The 20064-nt window shown below is 39.3% G+C and overlaps 1 protein-coding gene across 1 annotated transcript in view; it reads right to left on the bottom strand.

Annotated features, from left to right (window-relative positions):
* Nucleotides 1-1024: 1024 nt before the first annotated feature.
* scn8aa (sodium channel, voltage gated, type VIII, alpha subunit a) overlaps nt 1025-20064 on the bottom strand; it is an 80832-nt gene continuing 61792 nt past the window's right edge. The window contains exons 22-27 of the mRNA XM_088407392.1: nt 15443-15727; nt 15101-15154; nt 12745-12882; nt 12568-12672; nt 9238-9508; nt 1025-8656 (exon numbers count right to left, since the gene is read on the bottom strand). Of these exons, the coding sequence (XP_088263518.1) occupies nt 7500-8656; nt 9238-9508; nt 12568-12672; nt 12745-12882; nt 15101-15154; nt 15443-15727 (2010 nt within the window). The 3' untranslated portion in view covers nt 1025-7499. The remainder of the gene's footprint in view (nt 8657-9237; nt 9509-12567; nt 12673-12744; nt 12883-15100; nt 15155-15442; nt 15728-20064) is intronic.

Raw genomic sequence — 20064 nt, 5'->3', positions numbered from 1 at the left:
ATCTGTTCCCAAAATAATGTTGATTTAATTGTTAATAAATATTTGTCTACAAAAAAAATCAACATAAATAAATATTTTCCACAGAAAAATATTAAACACAAAGCGTCCTTTTTTGGACATAACGGTAGAGATCTGTTCACAAAAATGAATCATTAACTTAATTATTCAATTATATCTGTCCACAAAAAAATAATCAACATAACTTGTCAGACCTATTCTCAAAAAGAAATAGTTATAAATGAACAAGAGGGGGGCACTTGCTCCCCTTCTTAGTCCTGCTTTCATAAACCAAAATGCATACTGTGCCCAATCTCACCAAACAAAAATTAAAGGCAATGTTTAGAATAAGGTCTTGAGAGATGTTTTTGGCTCATTTTGATTTTTAAATATGTTTTCCATAAAGAAATTGCTTCCTGATAGGAGCATTCTGTGATGCGTTTCCACTGCTAGGCGGTCACTGTTTCAAGTATCAATGGGTGCAGAACAAATTTCCATTCTTTCTCTGATTGGCTCTTGGCCAGGAAATGCAAGATAGAAGTTTTTAATTCCCTAATTAAAGACAACGTATTAGTGAATTCAACCTCAGCAGTACTTTGCTTTACGTAGTGTATGTGACATCTGTAATTTAGACAAATGTTAATGAAAATGTCTTCTATAGTTGTAGGACAGGCAGTTATAAATGAGAGCCGACATTCACTATTGACTGTAATTTAAAGCATGATAATGCCATCCAATGGACATGACTGCTAATTGCACCCTCGTCCCCTGCTTTAAACATGATGGTGTATTATAGCCTGGGTTAAACCCCAGAGCGACTTTGTTTTGGTGTTACACTTATATTACTGTGTTACGTTTCAATTGCAGTGTAACTGTAGAACTATGGGCATGGTGTTCACTTTAAGTGAAAGTACTAAATCAGAAAAAGAATTAGCAAGAGTGCAGACAGAAGTAGACCAGCACCTAAGAAATGACGGACCGGAAAAAAAATTGACATGTCAAATGTCGAAGAAGCAAACACATAGACTGAACTGGAAGGCTGCTTTATTGGTAATAAAAAGTTTCGTGCTCAAACAAAGACAATCTTTCATATAATTTTGCCATGTGTCCAAAGTGGTTGTGCAACACACCAGCATATAGTACTGAATATCCTTTTCCCCTCACTTTTTAAAACATGGTGTCAAAGTGAAAACAAATAAACAAAAAAAACCTCATTTTTCAGCAAAAAAAAATGTCCATAGTAAACAAACCATGCATTAAAAAAGAAAAGTATTGACTCTATAATAATAAATATTGTTACAAAAATAAATTTCAGCGAGAAAAGGAAAAGTGGAGGAACTTAGGAGAAAAAGTATCAAAGGCAAGCTGCTTTTTCACAAGTCAAGTGGGTGACGCACACGGACAGATAGCACTAGAACAGGACATAGGTTTTTTTTGTTTTGTTTTTTAATGACGCACACGCTTATATATTGCGATGAAGTGAGGTGTCTGCATGACAGTATTCATGAGTCCACATCCCTGATGCATGTGTGCTAACCCGCTACACAGAAAACCTCACCCTCTACAGCTTTGTAACACCCCCCGCCCCCCCAGAAAAAGTGGCAGAGCTCCAAATTTCACAAAAACCAGCAAAAGGCACATGCCATTGAGTGGAACCCCATAGAACCCAAAAGGTGAGGATGAGCTGTCATGGCACCGAATATGGTTGGGGGGGTTGTTGGCTATAGTGCATGAGTCACACCTGCTGATGTCGTTTAGTAGGAATGTGGCAGAGAGAAGGGCAGTGTGCACAGAGTGTGCGTGTGCAGTGAGTGAATGACATGCTGGTAACATTATCACTGTCGTCATGATCAGGCTACAATTCAAACCACCCCCAACATTAACACATCCATTGAACATGTTGCACAGAAATAATATGTGACAGTGTTCTTCTGGTTGTTGTATATACATATAGACATATTGTATATGCATACATGATAGTTCCTTTCATATATATATATATATATATATATATATATATATATATATATATATATATATATATATATATATATATGCACACACACAAACACAGTGGTACCTCTACTGAAGAAATCAATTCGTTCAATAATTTCCTGTCATGAATCTAGAATGGTAACAATACATAATAGAATTGCATTGGTGTATGATAATCAAAAAATATAATGTAAAGAATTATTAAAAAAAAAAAAACTAACAAAAAAAAACCCCACTCCTAAACCAGTTGACATTACGAATGCAGTTTACGTGTTTGCCTTGACATGGTACTGGTGTGTTGGCGATTAGTACAGAGAGGGACACTTTTTAGGTTGTTTAATTTCTACGTTTTTACTTTATATTCCCATTAAGTAAGGATGAAAAGTGGCAGTGTCTTGTTTGTGGGTAAGCCAGCATATTTATTCATGATAAAAATGCATCACAAAGTGTAACAAATACAGTCGACATGACGGGTTGTGATAACGTATTACATTACAGTCATGTTGGCGCGAGCACTGGTGTCTTGTGTCGCATATTCTGTCAATTATGTCAATAATGATGCCTTTCATATCTTGAAAACCTTAAACTGAATTTTTTATTACAAGCATTCGTCAGTAAAGGTACCACTATATAAAAACTGTATATATATATATATATATATATATATATTCTTTGGCACTGAGTAATACGAAGGGCTACCAGTTTATGTGAAGACCCTGATCATGTTATTGATTTCTCACTATAAAAAAAAAAAAATTAAAAACAAAAATAAAAACAATTTTAAAAAGCTGTAGTTCATATGTAAAGCAAGTGTAATATTGAATGTATATGTCATATATGCATAATCGTTACTAAAATTTCTATAAAATCACAATGTTCTATCACTTGTTAACTATTTGCAGAACAGGTCTGAGGGCTACTCATGTGATACACGGGGCTACCCAGTCCCCCGCGGGTACCACGTTGGTGACCCCTGATATATATATATATATATATATATATATATATATATATATATATATATATATATATATATATATATATATATATATATATATATATATGTAAGATTATATATAAAACAAAATCTCATTCAAATCAATCAACAAAGTGAAAATGGTCTCAAATTCAAAAAGTAACAAATGTGACATGTGACAGGGCATAGGCGGAAGCCAATCTATATTATTGTTATGATTCTTTTTTTTTTTTGAGTGTGATTAGTAGTAGTAACAGTTTTAAAATTGTTTATATACAAAAACACAACAAAGCATGCTGATAAAATAAAATCATTTTTTACAATATTTAAAGTTTCTCTCAAAAAAGTCATTCTTTTCCAGCGATTGTGCCATTTACATTGTCGCTTGGGCTATACATCCGTATCTTTTTCTTGGGGAAAGGAGGGATTTTCTTTTTTGTTTTGTTTGTGGTTGACGCAGTGAAGCGAGTCAGTGGGAGTTGTTCCACCTGAGACAAGCGTGCTTCGGCAGAACGGCACAGCTCGCTCCAGTGGTTCTCTCATCGGGAATGTATTTGGTTTCAATGTGCAGCAGCCTAACCTATTGGGAGACCTCATGTCGTATACAGACCTGGCTTTCATGGTACAGACAAAAGGGGGTACAGGCAGTGTTTAACGCGCCAAAATGGCATTAGTGGTGCGACGGCAGATGCTGGGCAAGTCATCCGCGTAGCGATAGGACCATTGACTGGCAAGTACAAAAGGAATGGCAGGAACACCTCAAGAGGCAGCTGGATTGACAAAGCCTTGCACTTGTTCAGACTAACAAAGCTTATTTGATAGCTCACACACCATAGCTGCACCCGTGATGCCTGCTGATATTCATCACAGTCTTGCTTTTGTCGCCTTCGCCATACTTAATGGAAGAGTTTGAGAAAAAAAAAAAAAAAAAGAAAGAAAGACACACTGACAAACATGGCAGTTGATTCTGTTGTGGAGGGCTGCACGCAGATGAAGCCCACTGGATTATAACAACCACAAGCCCTTTTCGTCACATTCCCCTGTCCTCCCGTTTATGCTAGGCGTGACAAGGCAAGTGCTCAGGATCAGTGTTGGGCAAGTTACTTCAAAACTGTAATGCATTATTCATAACTTCTTAAAGTAATTACTTTAGTTACATGACAATATTACTGTATGGGAAATGTAAAGCATTACACTACTATTGCATTACCTTTATAGTACTCTCACCAACATACTGTAAGTGCAAATATGGATTTGCCATTCTAAATGTAGCTCACTACACTCATTACACATCCAGTGGAAGGTTGGCTTAAGCCTAAAAACACTACAAATCATTGCATCTGTATTGTACAGTAAACTTTTAACAATCCCTAGGGAGAAACAGTTCGAGCAGACCACAATTTCAAAGTTGATATTCAAATTCCAGTTCAGTTGGCTAGGTTAGGGACACACGTTTCAAAAATAGATGGTTTCGGTGGGGCTAACGTTAACAGCTAGTCTACATCATCATTGTGTTAAACGCACTGTTTAACATGAGTTCTTGAAACACATTGACCAGAACTATTTATAGACTATTATCAATAGCAATTGTACAGTGAAAATTAGAGTTAGCTTACCTTGTTGTTATTGCTAGTTGCGACAGGAATCTCGGTGACAAGGTTTCGAAACTCTGGCGAATCCGCTGTGGAAAGCGGCAGCATATCATCTACGCATGACATACTTTGCCACAAGTCTCCTAACCTTTTGAGGTCGAAGTGGCTCCCTTGAGCAAAAGAGCGCTAATTTTGCCTAATTTGTTTCATCCCCACTCTGAATCCTCTGCATGTTTTTATTTCGCTAACATCACGTTACTATGGCTCCACTCTATATGGTTTGTCAAATTACTGGTGCTAATTGGCAAAGTGGACAGTTCACCTAACTTATATTCTTTTTGTCTTTATCTCACCTGAACTGAAAGTAATGGGCATATGTCCATCTTCTGTACTTATTGCCTATATTCAACCTGTCTGCTGGGGCTGCACTCATCCAGGAAGTAGACGTTCTGCCCGGACTTTTTTTGGTGGATTTGGGGGAAAAAAACCCTACCACGCCCAGGTTCTAAATGCATTGTAATGCATTGCGTTGCTCTCATTTGTACCAAGTAAAATATCACAATTTTTGTGTATGTAATGCATTATATTCCCGCGGTACAGCAAAAACTAATGCATTATAGTAATTATATTACTTTTGCAATGCATTACTCCCAACACTGCTCAGGAAAGCAGTGCGTCTATCGGCCCGCACTTCGTGATGGTCTGTGTCAGTCTCTGGCCTTGTGGGGGGGGCAGCAGAGAAGACAAACTTCCATACGGTGGCTCCAAATTGTCAGAACAGTGTGACATTTCATAGCAACTTATTGGCTGGGAAGCTCCAATACTTATCTACCACGAATACAAAAAGAGGAAATCAAACATGTCTTCTTGCGCCACTGTTTAAAAGGGTTTCAACACCCTTCCTAAAACACAGAGCACTCCAAATTAACCCCTTACTGGGCACAGCGGCCTCTTTCGGCCGTTAGCCTATACCATTGGTTCCCGAAGTGGGGTCAGTGATATAATTTGTGTGATTAATAATTTGTGTAATAATAAAAAAAAAGATAAATATTCCTGTGATTACATTTTTTTTTCATTTGACATATGTTAATTTCATTTTATTTGTTATTAAATTGTAAATGTATTCATGACTCTTCAATAGAGCCGTCAATTCAACCAGTTTAATATATTTTTAGAAATTTCATAATTTGTCAAATAGACCAAAAAGTTTGATTATTTAGTCACTAAATATTTGGCAGCAACCTCAAGCAGGTTTCTTATGAGGAGGCATGCAATGTGCATTTTTTTTCTTGTGTAAACTTCCGTATGGCTGAAAAGTAACAAATATACTTGTCAAATTTAATACGTTGGAGAAAAAAAATCAGTGATATTTTTTTTGATTACCGCAAACATTTGCAATGGGCATACTGTGGAAAATTTGCTCTCCTTAAAAGGGTCCCTGATTCCAAAAAGTTTGAGAACCTCTGAACTAAACAGGCAAAATGGCCTAAAGCCTCCATAACAGCCATTGCTTAAATTCTGGCGTTCTCGTAACTTTCTCCACAATCCTGAAAAGTCTGGCCTGTGAAAAGTGTGTGACTAATTAAAGTCGTTTTTGCCTGTTTAGACTATTGGCTAAAAGTGTCCGCTGAGCCAACTAAAGGGTTAAATCAATCCAAACATTGAGGCGCACGGATACTGTCCTGACAATGAAATATTGTTACGAGCACCACGATCTAATGAGGATGAGTGAGCATTCTTAACACAGGGGTAAACTCCTGCCTCTTCAACATTGTTTTTCACGTGCAAAGCAGCAAAATAAATAAAAATAAAACTTCTTTGCATCCAAGTAGCTTAACTCTTTCAGTGCCAAGCATTATCGGAGAAGGCAACCCGCTGATCATGAGAACAACTCTCCCATCAAATGGTCACACTTAATTACTACAGTGCTCAATAAGCTTAAAATTGAGAGGAGCGCTGGCCCCGAGTGTCATCACTCTATTCAGAAAAGAAAAAAAAACAGCCACCGGTAGACATGGTGAGAATTTTTGTCGCTGGCACGGAAAGAGTTAAGAGCCGCCAATTCCCGCATTTGAATTTTGCATGAAAGGAGCAGTGACACTCACCCAAGACTCTGCTCCAAAGTTCAGATTTTGTGTCACGTGGCCTATGATTACTCATGCATTACTCCTGATCAAAACATGCCTTCATGCAAGTCATTTCGATGCACTGAACAAGAACAATTATTATTATTATTGGTCTGAGCAAGTGTCCTGCGGCCCGAATGGAAACCATGACCAAAACCAGAATGTCTTTTCCCCTATATAACATAAAGAGATGAAAGCGCTTGTGACATGAGCTTGATGTTGTCTTTTTTTTTTGGCTGCTCAAATCATGTAAAGATGCACTGAGGTACAAACAAGCGAAAAACCCCCAAATCTGTCTACATTTCAGTATTGCGCCTCCCATTTACCCTCCATCCCCATGAACCGACTCGCTTTGTGTGGTTATTTTTTTTTCCTTCTTCTTGCTTAAGACTGATGTTACAGTTCGAGCGGCGCTCCCGCATGGAAGCTTTGCAGAGGGACTTCGCATGCTCAGCAGTGGCAGGGACATTGCTATTCTCTCATTCGCTCAGCAGAGAGTTGTGTGCCTTGGCAAGTTGGTCCCCAAAGATACCTGCATGTGCGCGCGCACGTGCGTGTGTCTGTGTGTGTGAGTGTGTGTGTATGTCATGGTCATGGTGTAAGTCACTACGCACGTCGAAGAACTTGGTCATTATGCAGCAAAGTCCCACAGTAAACTGATTGTGTTTGGTTCAGCTGTCTTCGATGACATACAAAACCATGCTGCCTCGGTCGTCTGTAAACATTTCGTTTTTTCCATTGTTTTTGTCGGGTTTTATTACTCGCAAACGATCTGCGTTCCTACTTTGGTGGGAGTCAAGAGTCTCACGGCATCTAACACTTTGATTCCCACTCGTCTTTTTGGTTTTTGTCCTTCTTCCTGGCCCATTCCTCCTTGTTGTCGTCCTGCTTCTCCTTGTCCGGTTTGGTCACGCTATCATACGATGGGAGCGAGGCGGTAGACGGCGTGCTCTCCTTCTTCTCCTGGTTGGTGCCGCCGTTTTCGATCTTGTTGTTGGCGAATGCGAAGCGCTTGAAGATGATGCCGCGACGGATGAGGTGCGTGCGGTAGGCGTTCTGGATGATCCTGGCCGAGACATCCTCCTGCTTGCGGCGCAGCGTGGTGGTGATGGGCTCGTACGAGACTTTGGAGGGGTTGGCCGCCACAAAGCGCTCCTCCATCTGCTGCCTCAGCATGTCCAACTCACCGCTGTCTCCCAAGACGCGTTTGGTGAAGGCAAACAGGATGTCCAGGCAGTGGATGCGATCGCCGCTCACCATGGGCATGTCCATGGCAATCAGCTCGATGGTGTTGGGCTTGGGCACGCGAAGTGGGTGCTCTAGTGCGTCGGCAAAGTCGGATAGCTTGGCGAAGGTGATGAACTGCGAGGCGGTGGGATCAAACTTCTCCCAGATCTCGTAGAAGGTCTCAAAGTCATCCTCGCTGAGTGGATCGGCACTCTCCTCCGTGGCCACGCTGAAGTTCTCCAGGATGATAGCAATGTACATGTTGACCACGATCAGGAAGGAAATAATGATGTACATGACAAAGAAGAATATCCCCACTGAGGGGTTACCGCAGTCTCCCTTGACTGAGGTGCCGGGGTTCTCCAGGTTGGGGTTGCAGTCCGGCGGGTAGTTGAGGATGGGCAGGAGCAAGCCGTCCCAGCCGGCCGAAGTGGTGATCATGAAAAGGATGATCATGCTGTTGCCAAAGGTCTCAAAGTTGTACATGTCGTCGATGCCGGCACCGTGCTTCACGTAGCCGAAGTTGGACATGCCGAAGATGGAGAAGATGAACATGACCAGGAAGAGCAAGAGGCCAATGTTGAACAGGGCTGGCAGTGACATCATCAGGGCGAAGAGTAACGTCCGGATGCCCTTTGCTCCTTTGATGAGACGCAGGATACGTCCGATACGAGCCAAGCGAATCACTCTGAACAGCGTTGGAGACACAAAGTACTTCTCAATGATGTCTGCCAGGAACATTCCTGTAAGAATCAACAATATTAAACCTCATGTGAGAAAAAAACAAGAAAAAACTTAGCTGAAAATAACGTAGCTGCAATTTGAAAGAATGTAGACAAGTCATAGGGTAAGACAGGTCCGACATTTGCTTTTCAGTAATGTTCTGTCTCACACAGTATTATCATTAGTATTGCATTTGGGGAATATAAATGAAGCGGCAAAAATACACTGATACACTTCATATCAGGGGGTAGCCATTTTGCCACTTGTTCTCAACAAAAAATGACAACACAGTTGCTCAGGAATCAGGTGACACAATGAATCAATCAATTCTGTGTATCACATGACGAAACTCAAGTGTGCATATGTGTGGATGTGTGTTTACATATATATATATATATATATATATATATATATATATATATATATATATATATATATATATATATATATATATATATATAGAGAGAGAGAGAGAGAGAGAGAGAGAGAGAGAGACGGTCGCTCTGACACACAGTGGATGAAACAAAATAGTTTCCAAACTGTATTCTGTTCAACCAAACCGAATGGCTTGATGGACATGTTTCCCTGTCCCACAACTCACCTACAATAGAGAGGATGACCACCACCACGTCAAAGATGTTCCATCCATTGGTGAAGTAGTAGTGGCGAAGAGCAAAGAGCTTCAGCAAGAATTCAGTGGTGAAGACGACAATGAAGATGAAGTTGACCCAGTAGAGAACAGTTTCCGTCTCATTGGATTGGTCGTCCGTTTCCACCATCATGGTGACCATGTTGAGACAAATGAGGATCATGATGGAGATGTCAAAGACTTGCTGTGTGACAAAGTCAAAGACCATTCCTTGTATTTTATTCTGTGGAGACAAGGAGAGGTCACACAAATTAATATACAGTAGTTGTTTTTTAACCCGTCAGCTGTTGCTTGCAGAAATCCCTGCTGAGGTTTTTTTCTTTTGCCACAACATTGTTCTTATCTGCCATGACACGGACGATATAACTATAGCATGGTATAATTCGGCCAATGTGATGCACAAGATCAATTATTGTTTGGCGCCACTCCTCCACCTTCCATTGACAATGAACATATCCTGTACGCAAGAGAAGCTTAATTTTGAATATTGTCTAGGATAACTTCAAACAAATTGGATGAATGCCTAATTAATGTCAAACAGGCCATGTGAGTGACATTTAATTGCAGAAAACAAAAGGAGCAACACATGAATACTTTTGCCCTTATTGCCAACAGATACCAATCAGACAGAGGAAAATATTTAATGGTGGTAATATCAGGTAGGAATTGTTTTCCATCTGATTCACGGTTAGTTGTGAAATCACCGTATATATATGCACAACTTCTCCAATTGAAAGAGATTCATTTGAGATTAAATGATCAAGCAACGTTTTTGTTTTTGTCGTTTTTTATTTGAATGTTCAATTGTCTGACAGCTCATCAAAATATTTCATTCCTGACATCAGCGGTCCCCAACCTTTTTATCACCACGAACCGATCAACACTTTAGATTTATGTTGCGGACCGAAGGGGGGGGCTGCTCATGCTGGCTGCTCTAAATACCACATCATCCTTCTCACTACGTATGTGATATCAACAGCAGCCAGAAGCGGCGCCAAAAGAACAAAGATCAAGCACAAACGGATGAACTGTTAAACTAAATCATTTCCAAAACATTATTTCGGGTGCAGCCCACACGGGCTGGTACCAGTTGATCCGCCGACTGGTACCGGTCCGCGGACCGGGGGTTGGGGACCGCTGCTTTACTGGCAGTGAATTGCCTTGAGCCCATTGGCATTTGCATTAGATTTAGAACTTGACAAAAAATTGACAACAATAACAGAACACAATATAATGCTCCAAATAATGATGGAAACAAACATTTTGTTAATTTCTGAGCAGCCTCTGAGTTACAAATGAAAACGGTTGTTCTAATTTTTTAGTTTCGTATGAAATAATTTTATTGCTTTTGCTTTTAATATGAATGTTTTGCTTTACTCTCTTTTTTAACGGAAAATGTGATTTAAAATGATGTTATCAATGGAGTAATTTTGAGTGCAACTAATGAAATAATACATTTACCAACCTATACAATACAACATTATACATCACATTCACAACTCCAGCTTTAACACCTGTGTGCAGGGATTTTTTTACTAGCCAGGCATAATTATAACTTTGAAAGGGTCATAACACTGTCAAATATAACTATATATTTACTTTCAACCCCTCTTTTTTTGGAGGATGATCTACACCCCCTTTACAATCCGGTTCCCCTGCCTCATGTCACCGTCCAACTGCTGTGTGTCTTTTGTAATTAGTTTCCATGTCTATAAGCCACTGTCCCTCCTGTAGCCTTCGTCGTATTATTGCACCTCTTACCCCACAGATATCTTCAATTATAATACAATAATACTTTAAAAAAATACAATGTTGACAATATGAACGAGAAAAACGATTGTTAATATTGTCAATTGATCAACCTGCATAAAAAATGTTCCACAAAATTTGAAAGTTGATTCTCAAATTTAGTCAATTAGATTTAGTCAGATTAAGTCAATGTATCGCAAAACTGCTCAACTATCAGTGGCAGTCCATGCATTTCACACTTAGGCTTTCAGTGACTCGACCCCTCATGCGCACACGTACGGATTACTGGGCTACACAGGCTATTTTCTGGAGCTTTTAAACGTCGAAGCATCCACTCATGTCACGTTCAACGTGAGGTCTCTAGATCAGTGGTCCCCAACCCCCGGTCTGCGGACCGGTACTAAGCAAGAACCCTCACCTGGCTTGTCAAAAGGCGGAAGCGAGAACTTGGGACAATTGGTATGTGCAGCGTTTGCTTCACTTAACAACTGTTGACCCGTAGTTACTGTGCTAAGCTAACGATAGCGCAGCATTGTCAGCACAATATTTAGCACGGTCTCGGCCACTCGATTGCGACATTGAAACTTTGATTTGAGGCGAGTATTGCCGCAAAGAATAAAGGTGCTGTCCGTGAAAATATTGGCTCTGTCACATGTCACATCCCAGAAAAGTGAAAGTTCTCAGCAATGCTCTTTTTTACAGATCTACCGTGAAGTGCACAGCAAGCTCGCCCCCTCCCCTCTCCTCTCGCGATTAAAAAGAAAGTGGACAAAAAGTCCATACCATACCCCGTCCATACCTTTGTGATGTGGTTTTTAAAGCAGCCCCCCCACCCCCCCACCTCCCCGGTCCGCAGTCTAAATTTAAGGCGTTGATCAAAAGGTTGGGGACCACTGCTCTAGATGGCAAACGCATGACTCGATTGGGTATTATAGCTGTCTATTAACTCCAGTACAGTTTATGGGCCCGTTCACATATCCATTTGGGCACGTGAGGAAGCCCGCAACTGTTGAAGTGAATGCCCTAGCGCCTACAGGAGCATGAAGATTCAATACAGCCTGGTGACACAAGTTGGTTGGAGTAAAAACTCCAACTTAAAACTACAACACGAGAAGGAGCGCACCCAAATGGACATAATATGATATATATATATATATATATATATATATATATATATATATATATATATATAGGTATATATAGGTATATATTTATCTAGTGAAAATGAATTTAAAATGAAACTGACTTTTCATTATAATTATTAGAATCATTACAATGCATTATAGTTATGATCATGATGTCAGGTTATGTTAGGCCTTGCTGGCATCAAATTTCCATCAACATTCTTTAAAAAAAAGTCTGACGTATATCTTTGCAAACCTTTGCAGGCTTTAACCAACCTCAACAAAAAACATTCACCAATCACAGTCACTTGCTAGCATTTGCCAGTGAGATACGGGCTTTACATCACTGTGTGTTAAACAGTTACAGTATTTCCTGTAGAGGTATTGTCTTAAAAAGAAGCATATGTACCTGTGGTCGAGGGATGGGTTTTTGAGGCTTTTTGGAGCCAAGTTTTTTCATTGCATTGTAGTACTTCTTTTGTTCCTCTGTCATGAAGATATCCTGACCTCCAAAGTAAAGGAAAGAAAACAAAAATGGTCATAATCTTGTACGATTGAACAAAACAAAAGGGCATGTTAGACTTATCTTTTTCTTTTGCTGGTTGAAGTTATCAATGATCACACCGATGAAGAGATTGAGGGTAAAGAAGGAGCCAAAGATGATGAAAACCACAAAGTAGATGTACATGTAGATGTTAACTTCATAATCGGGCTGGTCTTCCACCTTAGCGTGAGGGAGACAGATCACAGGGTGGTTCATATTTTCAAATGTACTTTCATCCCCCATTTCATTCATATTTTCAAATGTACTTTCATCCCCCTATTTCAGCCGGAACCAAAGGATTAACTCTAATGTGCCTTTTTCTTTGGATTTTTAAAACATGTTTCTGAAAACATGATAGCAGTCAGATGAATTTGCTGTCTAAGTAGCACACTCATGAGGACTCAAGAAGGCTCCTTTCAAATTTGGAGAAGAAAAGGCTTCTCCCTTTCCAGTGTGTCTATCATTAACTCCTCGGTGTCCGGAGATTTTGAACTAGCCTGGCTTTATTATCACCAATTTGGACTAACTTTGAAAAGGTCATCATCAAACATAAATATATATTCACTTTCCACCCCTCAAAATGTTCACTGGCAACAGCCCTATCCAAAAATATACAAAATTTCTTGTGAGGGGCTAAGAAAAAATTCAATAATAATAGTAACTACGCTGTATATTTATATATTTGTGAAATTGAAATAGAAAATATTTATTATGTCATGATTAGAGTATTATGACTTAGAAGACTTGATTGTGGGAATCCAGGCTAAGCCAATCATTGAAGTCATTGAAAGGCTTACTAATGTCATAAGTTGGCCAACATGGGCTAAGGTGTACAACTATAAGGTGTACAACTCGAGTTCCCATTTGCAAGTATTTAGAAGGGACGGCAGTGTGGCATATTGAAAGTCGTCATGTTTTGACAATCCATGCAATATTTGAGCCTCTTATTGGTCTGCTTTTTCTTTGATATCACACATCAAAAACGTCTAGAAGCCTGAGTTAGGTCAAAATTTCCCCCATGGGCTAAATATGTACTCATATACTGGATGAACAAATGAGCCCTCTGCTTGTTTCTCCATTCAGACATATAGAGGCGGGAGTCTCGAACATACTTTTAAGGCTGCTGTTGTTTAAGCAACAACCCGAGTCCGGCTGGCAGACTACTGTCTGAAAAACCATGATGCATGTGGAAACCGCTGCAACCCCCTGCATTAGAGGCCCTTGCTTCCATGTTAGAGGCAAGCAAGTCTTTCTTGGTTTTTGTTGAATGTACAGATGATTGTTAACTATGAATGTTAAACTGGTATCCCACTTAGTGGAAAACAATTGGCGACTGTCCGCGAAGTTAGCAACTATTTGATCTCCCTCAGGGTTTGTTCAAAGTTGCCAGAGGTCGCTCGACGTTGCTCTTGTCGCAAGTGTCAAGATTAGAGAGTTTTATTGTCATATGCACTACTAATACTACACAATGAAATTCTTATTCTGTTCACTTTTCCAAGCAGGTTTAGCTTCTTCCAATCTCGTCAACTTATTATCACTGTATGTTCCGTCCTGACAACTTCGATCAAAAAACGCTGGTTTGTTAATGACCCCGCAGACTAAAAAGAAGTCCGGCTGGATCCCAGAATTTTTCCATTTGCATGCCAGTGCTCTGGAATGCTCTACCTATGAACGTTTGCACAGCCAACTCAGTGGAAATCTTTAAATGACGACTAAAAGCACATTTCTACACTCAAGCATTTAGTTAATGGGTCTGTCTTACTGTAGCTTCCTTCTTCTCCTTCCTGCCCCCTCTCCTGGTTTGGAGACGGGGCTAGATGGTGAGAGACCAATTGAATGCTTTCATTCGCACCTACACCGATCGACTGACGTGGGTTTTGTTAGGATGGACCCGCTAAACCAGACTGTGAGGAGGATCTTATCCGGTGGCCTGGCCTGCTGTCAAGACATTTTTACACGAGACACTTCCTGCCTAATATGGCACAATGTGTTATTTTAAGCACTCAGTCTCTGTTGCAAGTTGTTGAGCCTGGAAAGGGGCCCCTCCCACCTACAGTCCCTTCTGAAGGTTTCTCATTTTCCCAAGATGGGGTTTTTGAGTTTTTTCTTCCATTTCTGGGCACTTTGTTCAGAGGATTCCGTTGTGTATTTGTAATGTTCTATATGATTTCGTCTTCATCTGTGAAACCTTTTGATACTGCGCTGATTCAGGGCTGTACAAATAAACTTGACAAAACTATCCTATCAGTGTTGATCTTTGATATATATTGAGAAAAGTATTTACCTCAGAATGCGTTTTTAATTTGTGTGTGTGTGTGTGTGTGGGGGGGGGGGTATGATGGTTATAGTTATTTCAAATATAATTGGCATTGATGTTAAAAAGGTGTATCATATGTACCTCTCTGGAATCCACAGCTGCATACATAATGTCCATCCAACCTTTGAATGTGGCCTTTGAAAAGAAAAACAGAGTAAGATAAACATTCCAACAAAAAGAAAACCCAACATTTCATTAAAAGAAACAGAAAAGAATCTCCAAACTCAAACCAAGAGTGATGCATGTCTTGTTCAACAGCTTGTGAATAGAAAGACAGAGATAAGGGTGGAGAAAGACTCAATACACACAATGGAATGAAGCCTCTGAGAACTGTGGATGCAAATTAAAGATATGAAAAATGAGACATGATAGCAAGTTAAAAATAAAAAAAGAAACAGAGTCCAACAATAGTTACACGCTCACCACTTGTAGCAAAGCCAGGTAGCCAGCGCCTACATTGTCAAAGTTGATTTTGACATTCTTCCACCTGACCTCCGTAAAGTTTTGTTCCATGAGGGCCTCACACTGCGTCTTGTTATTAACCACATCAATGGGAAAGTACTCCTCGGAGGTCTCGTTGAAACAGTAATAGTACTTGCCCGCAAATAGGTTGACCCCCATGATACTGAAAATCAGCCAAAAGATGAGGCAAACCAGCAACACATTCATAATGGAAGGGATGGCTCCCACCAAGGCGTTGACTACCACCTAAACCAGACCGGGAAAGACATGAAGACACTGTAAGCACCACTAAACACAAATCAATCATTTCTTTTTGGCAGGACACATCATACTGTAGTGGCCTTACATTCATTGTTAAAAGTACTTTTTTATTTTGGAAGACTGTGTGTGTGTGTGTGTGTGTGTATGTATATATATATATATATATATATATATATATATATATATATATATATATATATATATATATATATATATATATATATATACATACATACACACACACATATATTTACACACACACACACACACACACACACTCACACAGGGTTACAGCGTCCTTGGCTTACATTTTTTTTAATGTTGCGATGTGGAATACTGAGTTGTTTTCATGCCCTCTTTATGGTATTTTCCCCACTTTGCGACAAAAACAACCGTCATGACCCTAAGGGGTTGGCTGTATTTGTGTTGTTTTGTCTCCATCTGCAGGCGTTTTTAGGGAATTGCACTTATTTTCTGTTGCCCGTCAAACTGCCTCCATGCAACTTGTCACTACGATGCTGGTCTGCTATTGGGCGGCCTCACTCGTTTCAAAATGACGGAATGGTGAAGCTTTGTTCTATCGTGAGTGGTTACAAAACCGCATTTATAGTGCATTTTACTGTTTAATTCAAACTTGGAGGGGTAAGCCATGGGTACCAAGATTGCCAGTGATGTTAAAGAGAAAAGTAAGAAGATGATTTCTTTGGAATGAAAGCATTAAATTGAAAGTAGAAATATTCATTAAAAATATATATATTAGAACTGAGGATGAATTACAACTGGATTATTCGCAGATGTTCAAATAACACCATGATATTCTATGAGGTAAGGAAGAGCAAGTGTAGCCTTGTCACATAAACCCCTGGTTGTTTGGGGAGTTTTCAGTTGCATTGCCTTATTATCACCAAACTTGAGTTGACTTTGAAAGGGTCTTAACATTGTAAAATATAAATAAAAATTTACTTTCACTTACTCAAAATGTTCAATGCCCTCAGCTATCCATACATATGGGTAAACAAACATAACATTTTTACGTACAAAAGTGGTAAAAATGCGACAATAGCAAAAGTAATTACGCTGTATATTTAGAGATTTAAGAAATCGAATTATTATGACTTTTGCCGATTTTTGCATTATGAGAGTCCAGGCTAAGCCAATCATCGAAGTCATTGAAAGGTTTGCAAGAGTCAGAAGTTGGCCACTAGTGCCACCCGGTGGCTGTGGGCTGTCAACACAAAAATTTCTATTGCCCGTTAGCGAGTTGCAGTTGAAAGGTATAATGCATAGGGGGAAATGCATGATAAAACATTGGGTTTTTAATGTCCAAAATTGACAATAGTGTGGGCCCCCACGGCTGGGCTCGTAAGGCGAACTCACCGTATGGCGAGCAATCCAAACCAAATGTTAAATAGCTGATGTGTTTAAAACCCACCAAAATTGTATACTGTATACATATTATAATTTGGTATCAAAATAGTATAGTAGGTGCTACGTATGTATAATATACATGTATACAATTAAATAACATCATAAATAAGAACATATATCAAGGATTTATTTACCTTTGAGCCACTTATGTCCAAATTCCATAGTGAGGGTAGCCTAGGCTACCTTAGCCTTCTTTTTGGTACACGATTATGCCCAGATTCGTTTCTATAAAAATCATCTTCTTACTTCTCTCTTTAACATCACTAGCACTTTTGAGACCCATGGTCAACCCATTCAAGATTGAATTAAGCAGTAAAATGCACAATAAATCCGTTATTTTAAACACACAGACGATATCCAGTCTTTAGCATACGGCCATTTTGACCATGACGCCGACCAATAGCAGACCGGCATTGTAGTGACCTAAGTGGTGACACATGTATTATTGATGTCTACAAATTGTCCATAGCTGTGAATAAGAGTGTGATCGGTTGTTTGAAAAAAAGAAATCATATTACTGTATACTTTTAAAGCAAACCAGTACACACTGTGGTCTACTGTAGTCGTTGTTTAAGAATAGCTCGTGGAATATTCCTGGTTTTTAAATGATCCCTAATTCCAATTCATCTCAACAATTATTAGAGCTTATATTATTTCAAACTGATTGTTGATGTATGCCGTATCGGTGTGATGTGTCCAATACCAGTGTGATGTGTCCAACCTTACACAATCGAACTAGTGGAACATAGTCTCATTCTTCATATGAATTAGTTTCATTATTAGCTCAACTAATTCACACAATTCTATAGCAGTCAAAATAAACTCTAATTTAACCAGCGTAAATGTATTCTTTGCAGTGCAATCTAATTCGCTGAATGCTATGCTAACATACAGTAGCAGTGCTGTTATAATGGCAAGCCAACGGTTGAGCATGCATGTCATTGTTTTGTGAAGCCATATTCCCTCGCTCTTGAGCACTCTTCTCTCAGCATGCCACTGCCACTACTTCCAATGTTCAACACTCATGCAAATAGGCAGCGACATTATTTACACTAAGCAGCATTAAAAAAAAGTCTTTGTTGCACCTGCTGAGAGAATAGCTCTCATTATCAAGTGAGCAGCAGATAAATGGTGTTCCCAATAAGGAGCTTGAAAAGCTTGGAGTGTTTCTTTGTTTGTTTTTTTAAAGAGGGAAAATTGCTTTACAAAACATATAATGTGCACCAGCAATTCTTAGACATGCGCGTTACATGACATTGTGCAATATCGAGAACCACTCAAATCAATAAATCAATAGAGAAATGAGTGGATAGAGGTAGATTGCGACTAAAGAGATCATGGCAGAATGGTTGCGAACATGTTTGGCCGTTTGCCATTTGAAGGATACATATCAACTTAAAAAAAAAATACTAAGCACTGGGCTAAATACTGGCAGGAGTTGCAATCCAACAAGACATGTGATTGGCTCCCAGCGTGACAATTGACCAATGAGGGCAGAAGTTGAAACCCACTCCCGCTCAGAAGTTTAAATCCACTCCTCATTGGTGCCTGTGTTTTGTAGTGGTGCCACCTTGCGTTGGTTGGCAGATTTTTTTTTTTTTTGGTCATTGGTGTGGAAGTTCTCTGAGTCGATCACAGACAAGCTGCTAGATAAAACCGGCAAGGAGAAAAGAAAGCTTTTTTTTATATATATATATATATATATATATATATATATATATATATATATATATATATATATATATATATATATATATATAAATAGGATGCTGTCAAAAAAGATTTATTTGCTGTAAAAAAAAATCTGAAATCGTTTTTATTTTTAGGTTAATATTTTGATTTTTAGCTCTAAGTTCTAGAGACACTGCAAGAGGACCCATTTTTATTTTTATGATTATACATCCACTGAGCTGGACTAGTGGCATGTGGCAAAATGATGATGCTAATAATAACAGTAGTCATCATCATCATCATCATCAACTCCATGCTTCATGATAATGGCCATGAATCTCTCTATTCATCCACTTCCCCATTCATTTATTTATTGTTCAGCGTTGACATTGATCACTTCAAACATGTTAATATATACAGTACATTGATAGGTGAACATCAACATTGTGGTCAAACCGATACAGCGGGATTTTTTTTTTACCCCCTTTTGCCTCTCTTTCCATTCCCAACCCTATCCCAATTGTCTTACGGCCGATTTTAAAAAACAGCATCAAATATATGACTAGGGTAACATCCATATAGCATTAAATGCCTGCTCCTGCGCATCGCATTTGAGTCAATGCTCGTATGAATGAGCCTTGATGCACTTGACGATTGCAGGCAGCTTCTCCATACTGGTTTGTCATGTTTGGAGAAACCAAAACACTCTGCCGTTCTTAACCCACAACTCAGAGTGAAGCGTTGAACTGGGCCATTCACTTTCCGTGCAAATGGAACAGGAAGCCAGGGTCTGTTGCATGTGCAGTATGGTGCAATGACATGGACAGCTTGTGTAAAACGGCAGCCGAGCATATTTGAAAATCTTCTGCCTGTGCCCCGAAAAGCTGGGCCCCAAAATGGAATGTGTGGCATCAGATCAGGGGTCACCAACCTTTTTGAAACTCAGAGCTACTTCTTTGGTGCTGAGAAATGCAAAAGGGCTACCAGTTAATGTGAAGACATCAATCATGGTAATAATTTCTCACAATAATTAATGAACAGCAAATATGTTTGTATGTACGTAATGTAAATGTAAGATGGAAAGTAAAAGTAATATACGTGTAAATGTTTGTGAAATTAATGTACTAGAAAATTGCAATGTTCTATCTATTTATAAGCTATTTGCAGAACAGGCCTGCGGGCTACTCATATGATCCTTGGGGGCTGGTGATCCCTGCATGAGA

Source organism: Hippichthys cyanospilos, chromosome 2 (assembly GCF_059441005.1).
Source record: "Hippichthys cyanospilos isolate Australia breed blue-spotted pipefish chromosome 2, RoL_Hcya_1.0, whole genome shotgun sequence".
NCBI classification, from domain to species: domain Eukaryota; kingdom Metazoa; phylum Chordata; class Actinopteri; order Syngnathiformes; family Syngnathidae; genus Hippichthys; species Hippichthys cyanospilos.
This window is presented reverse-complemented; position numbering and strand designations above follow the sequence as displayed.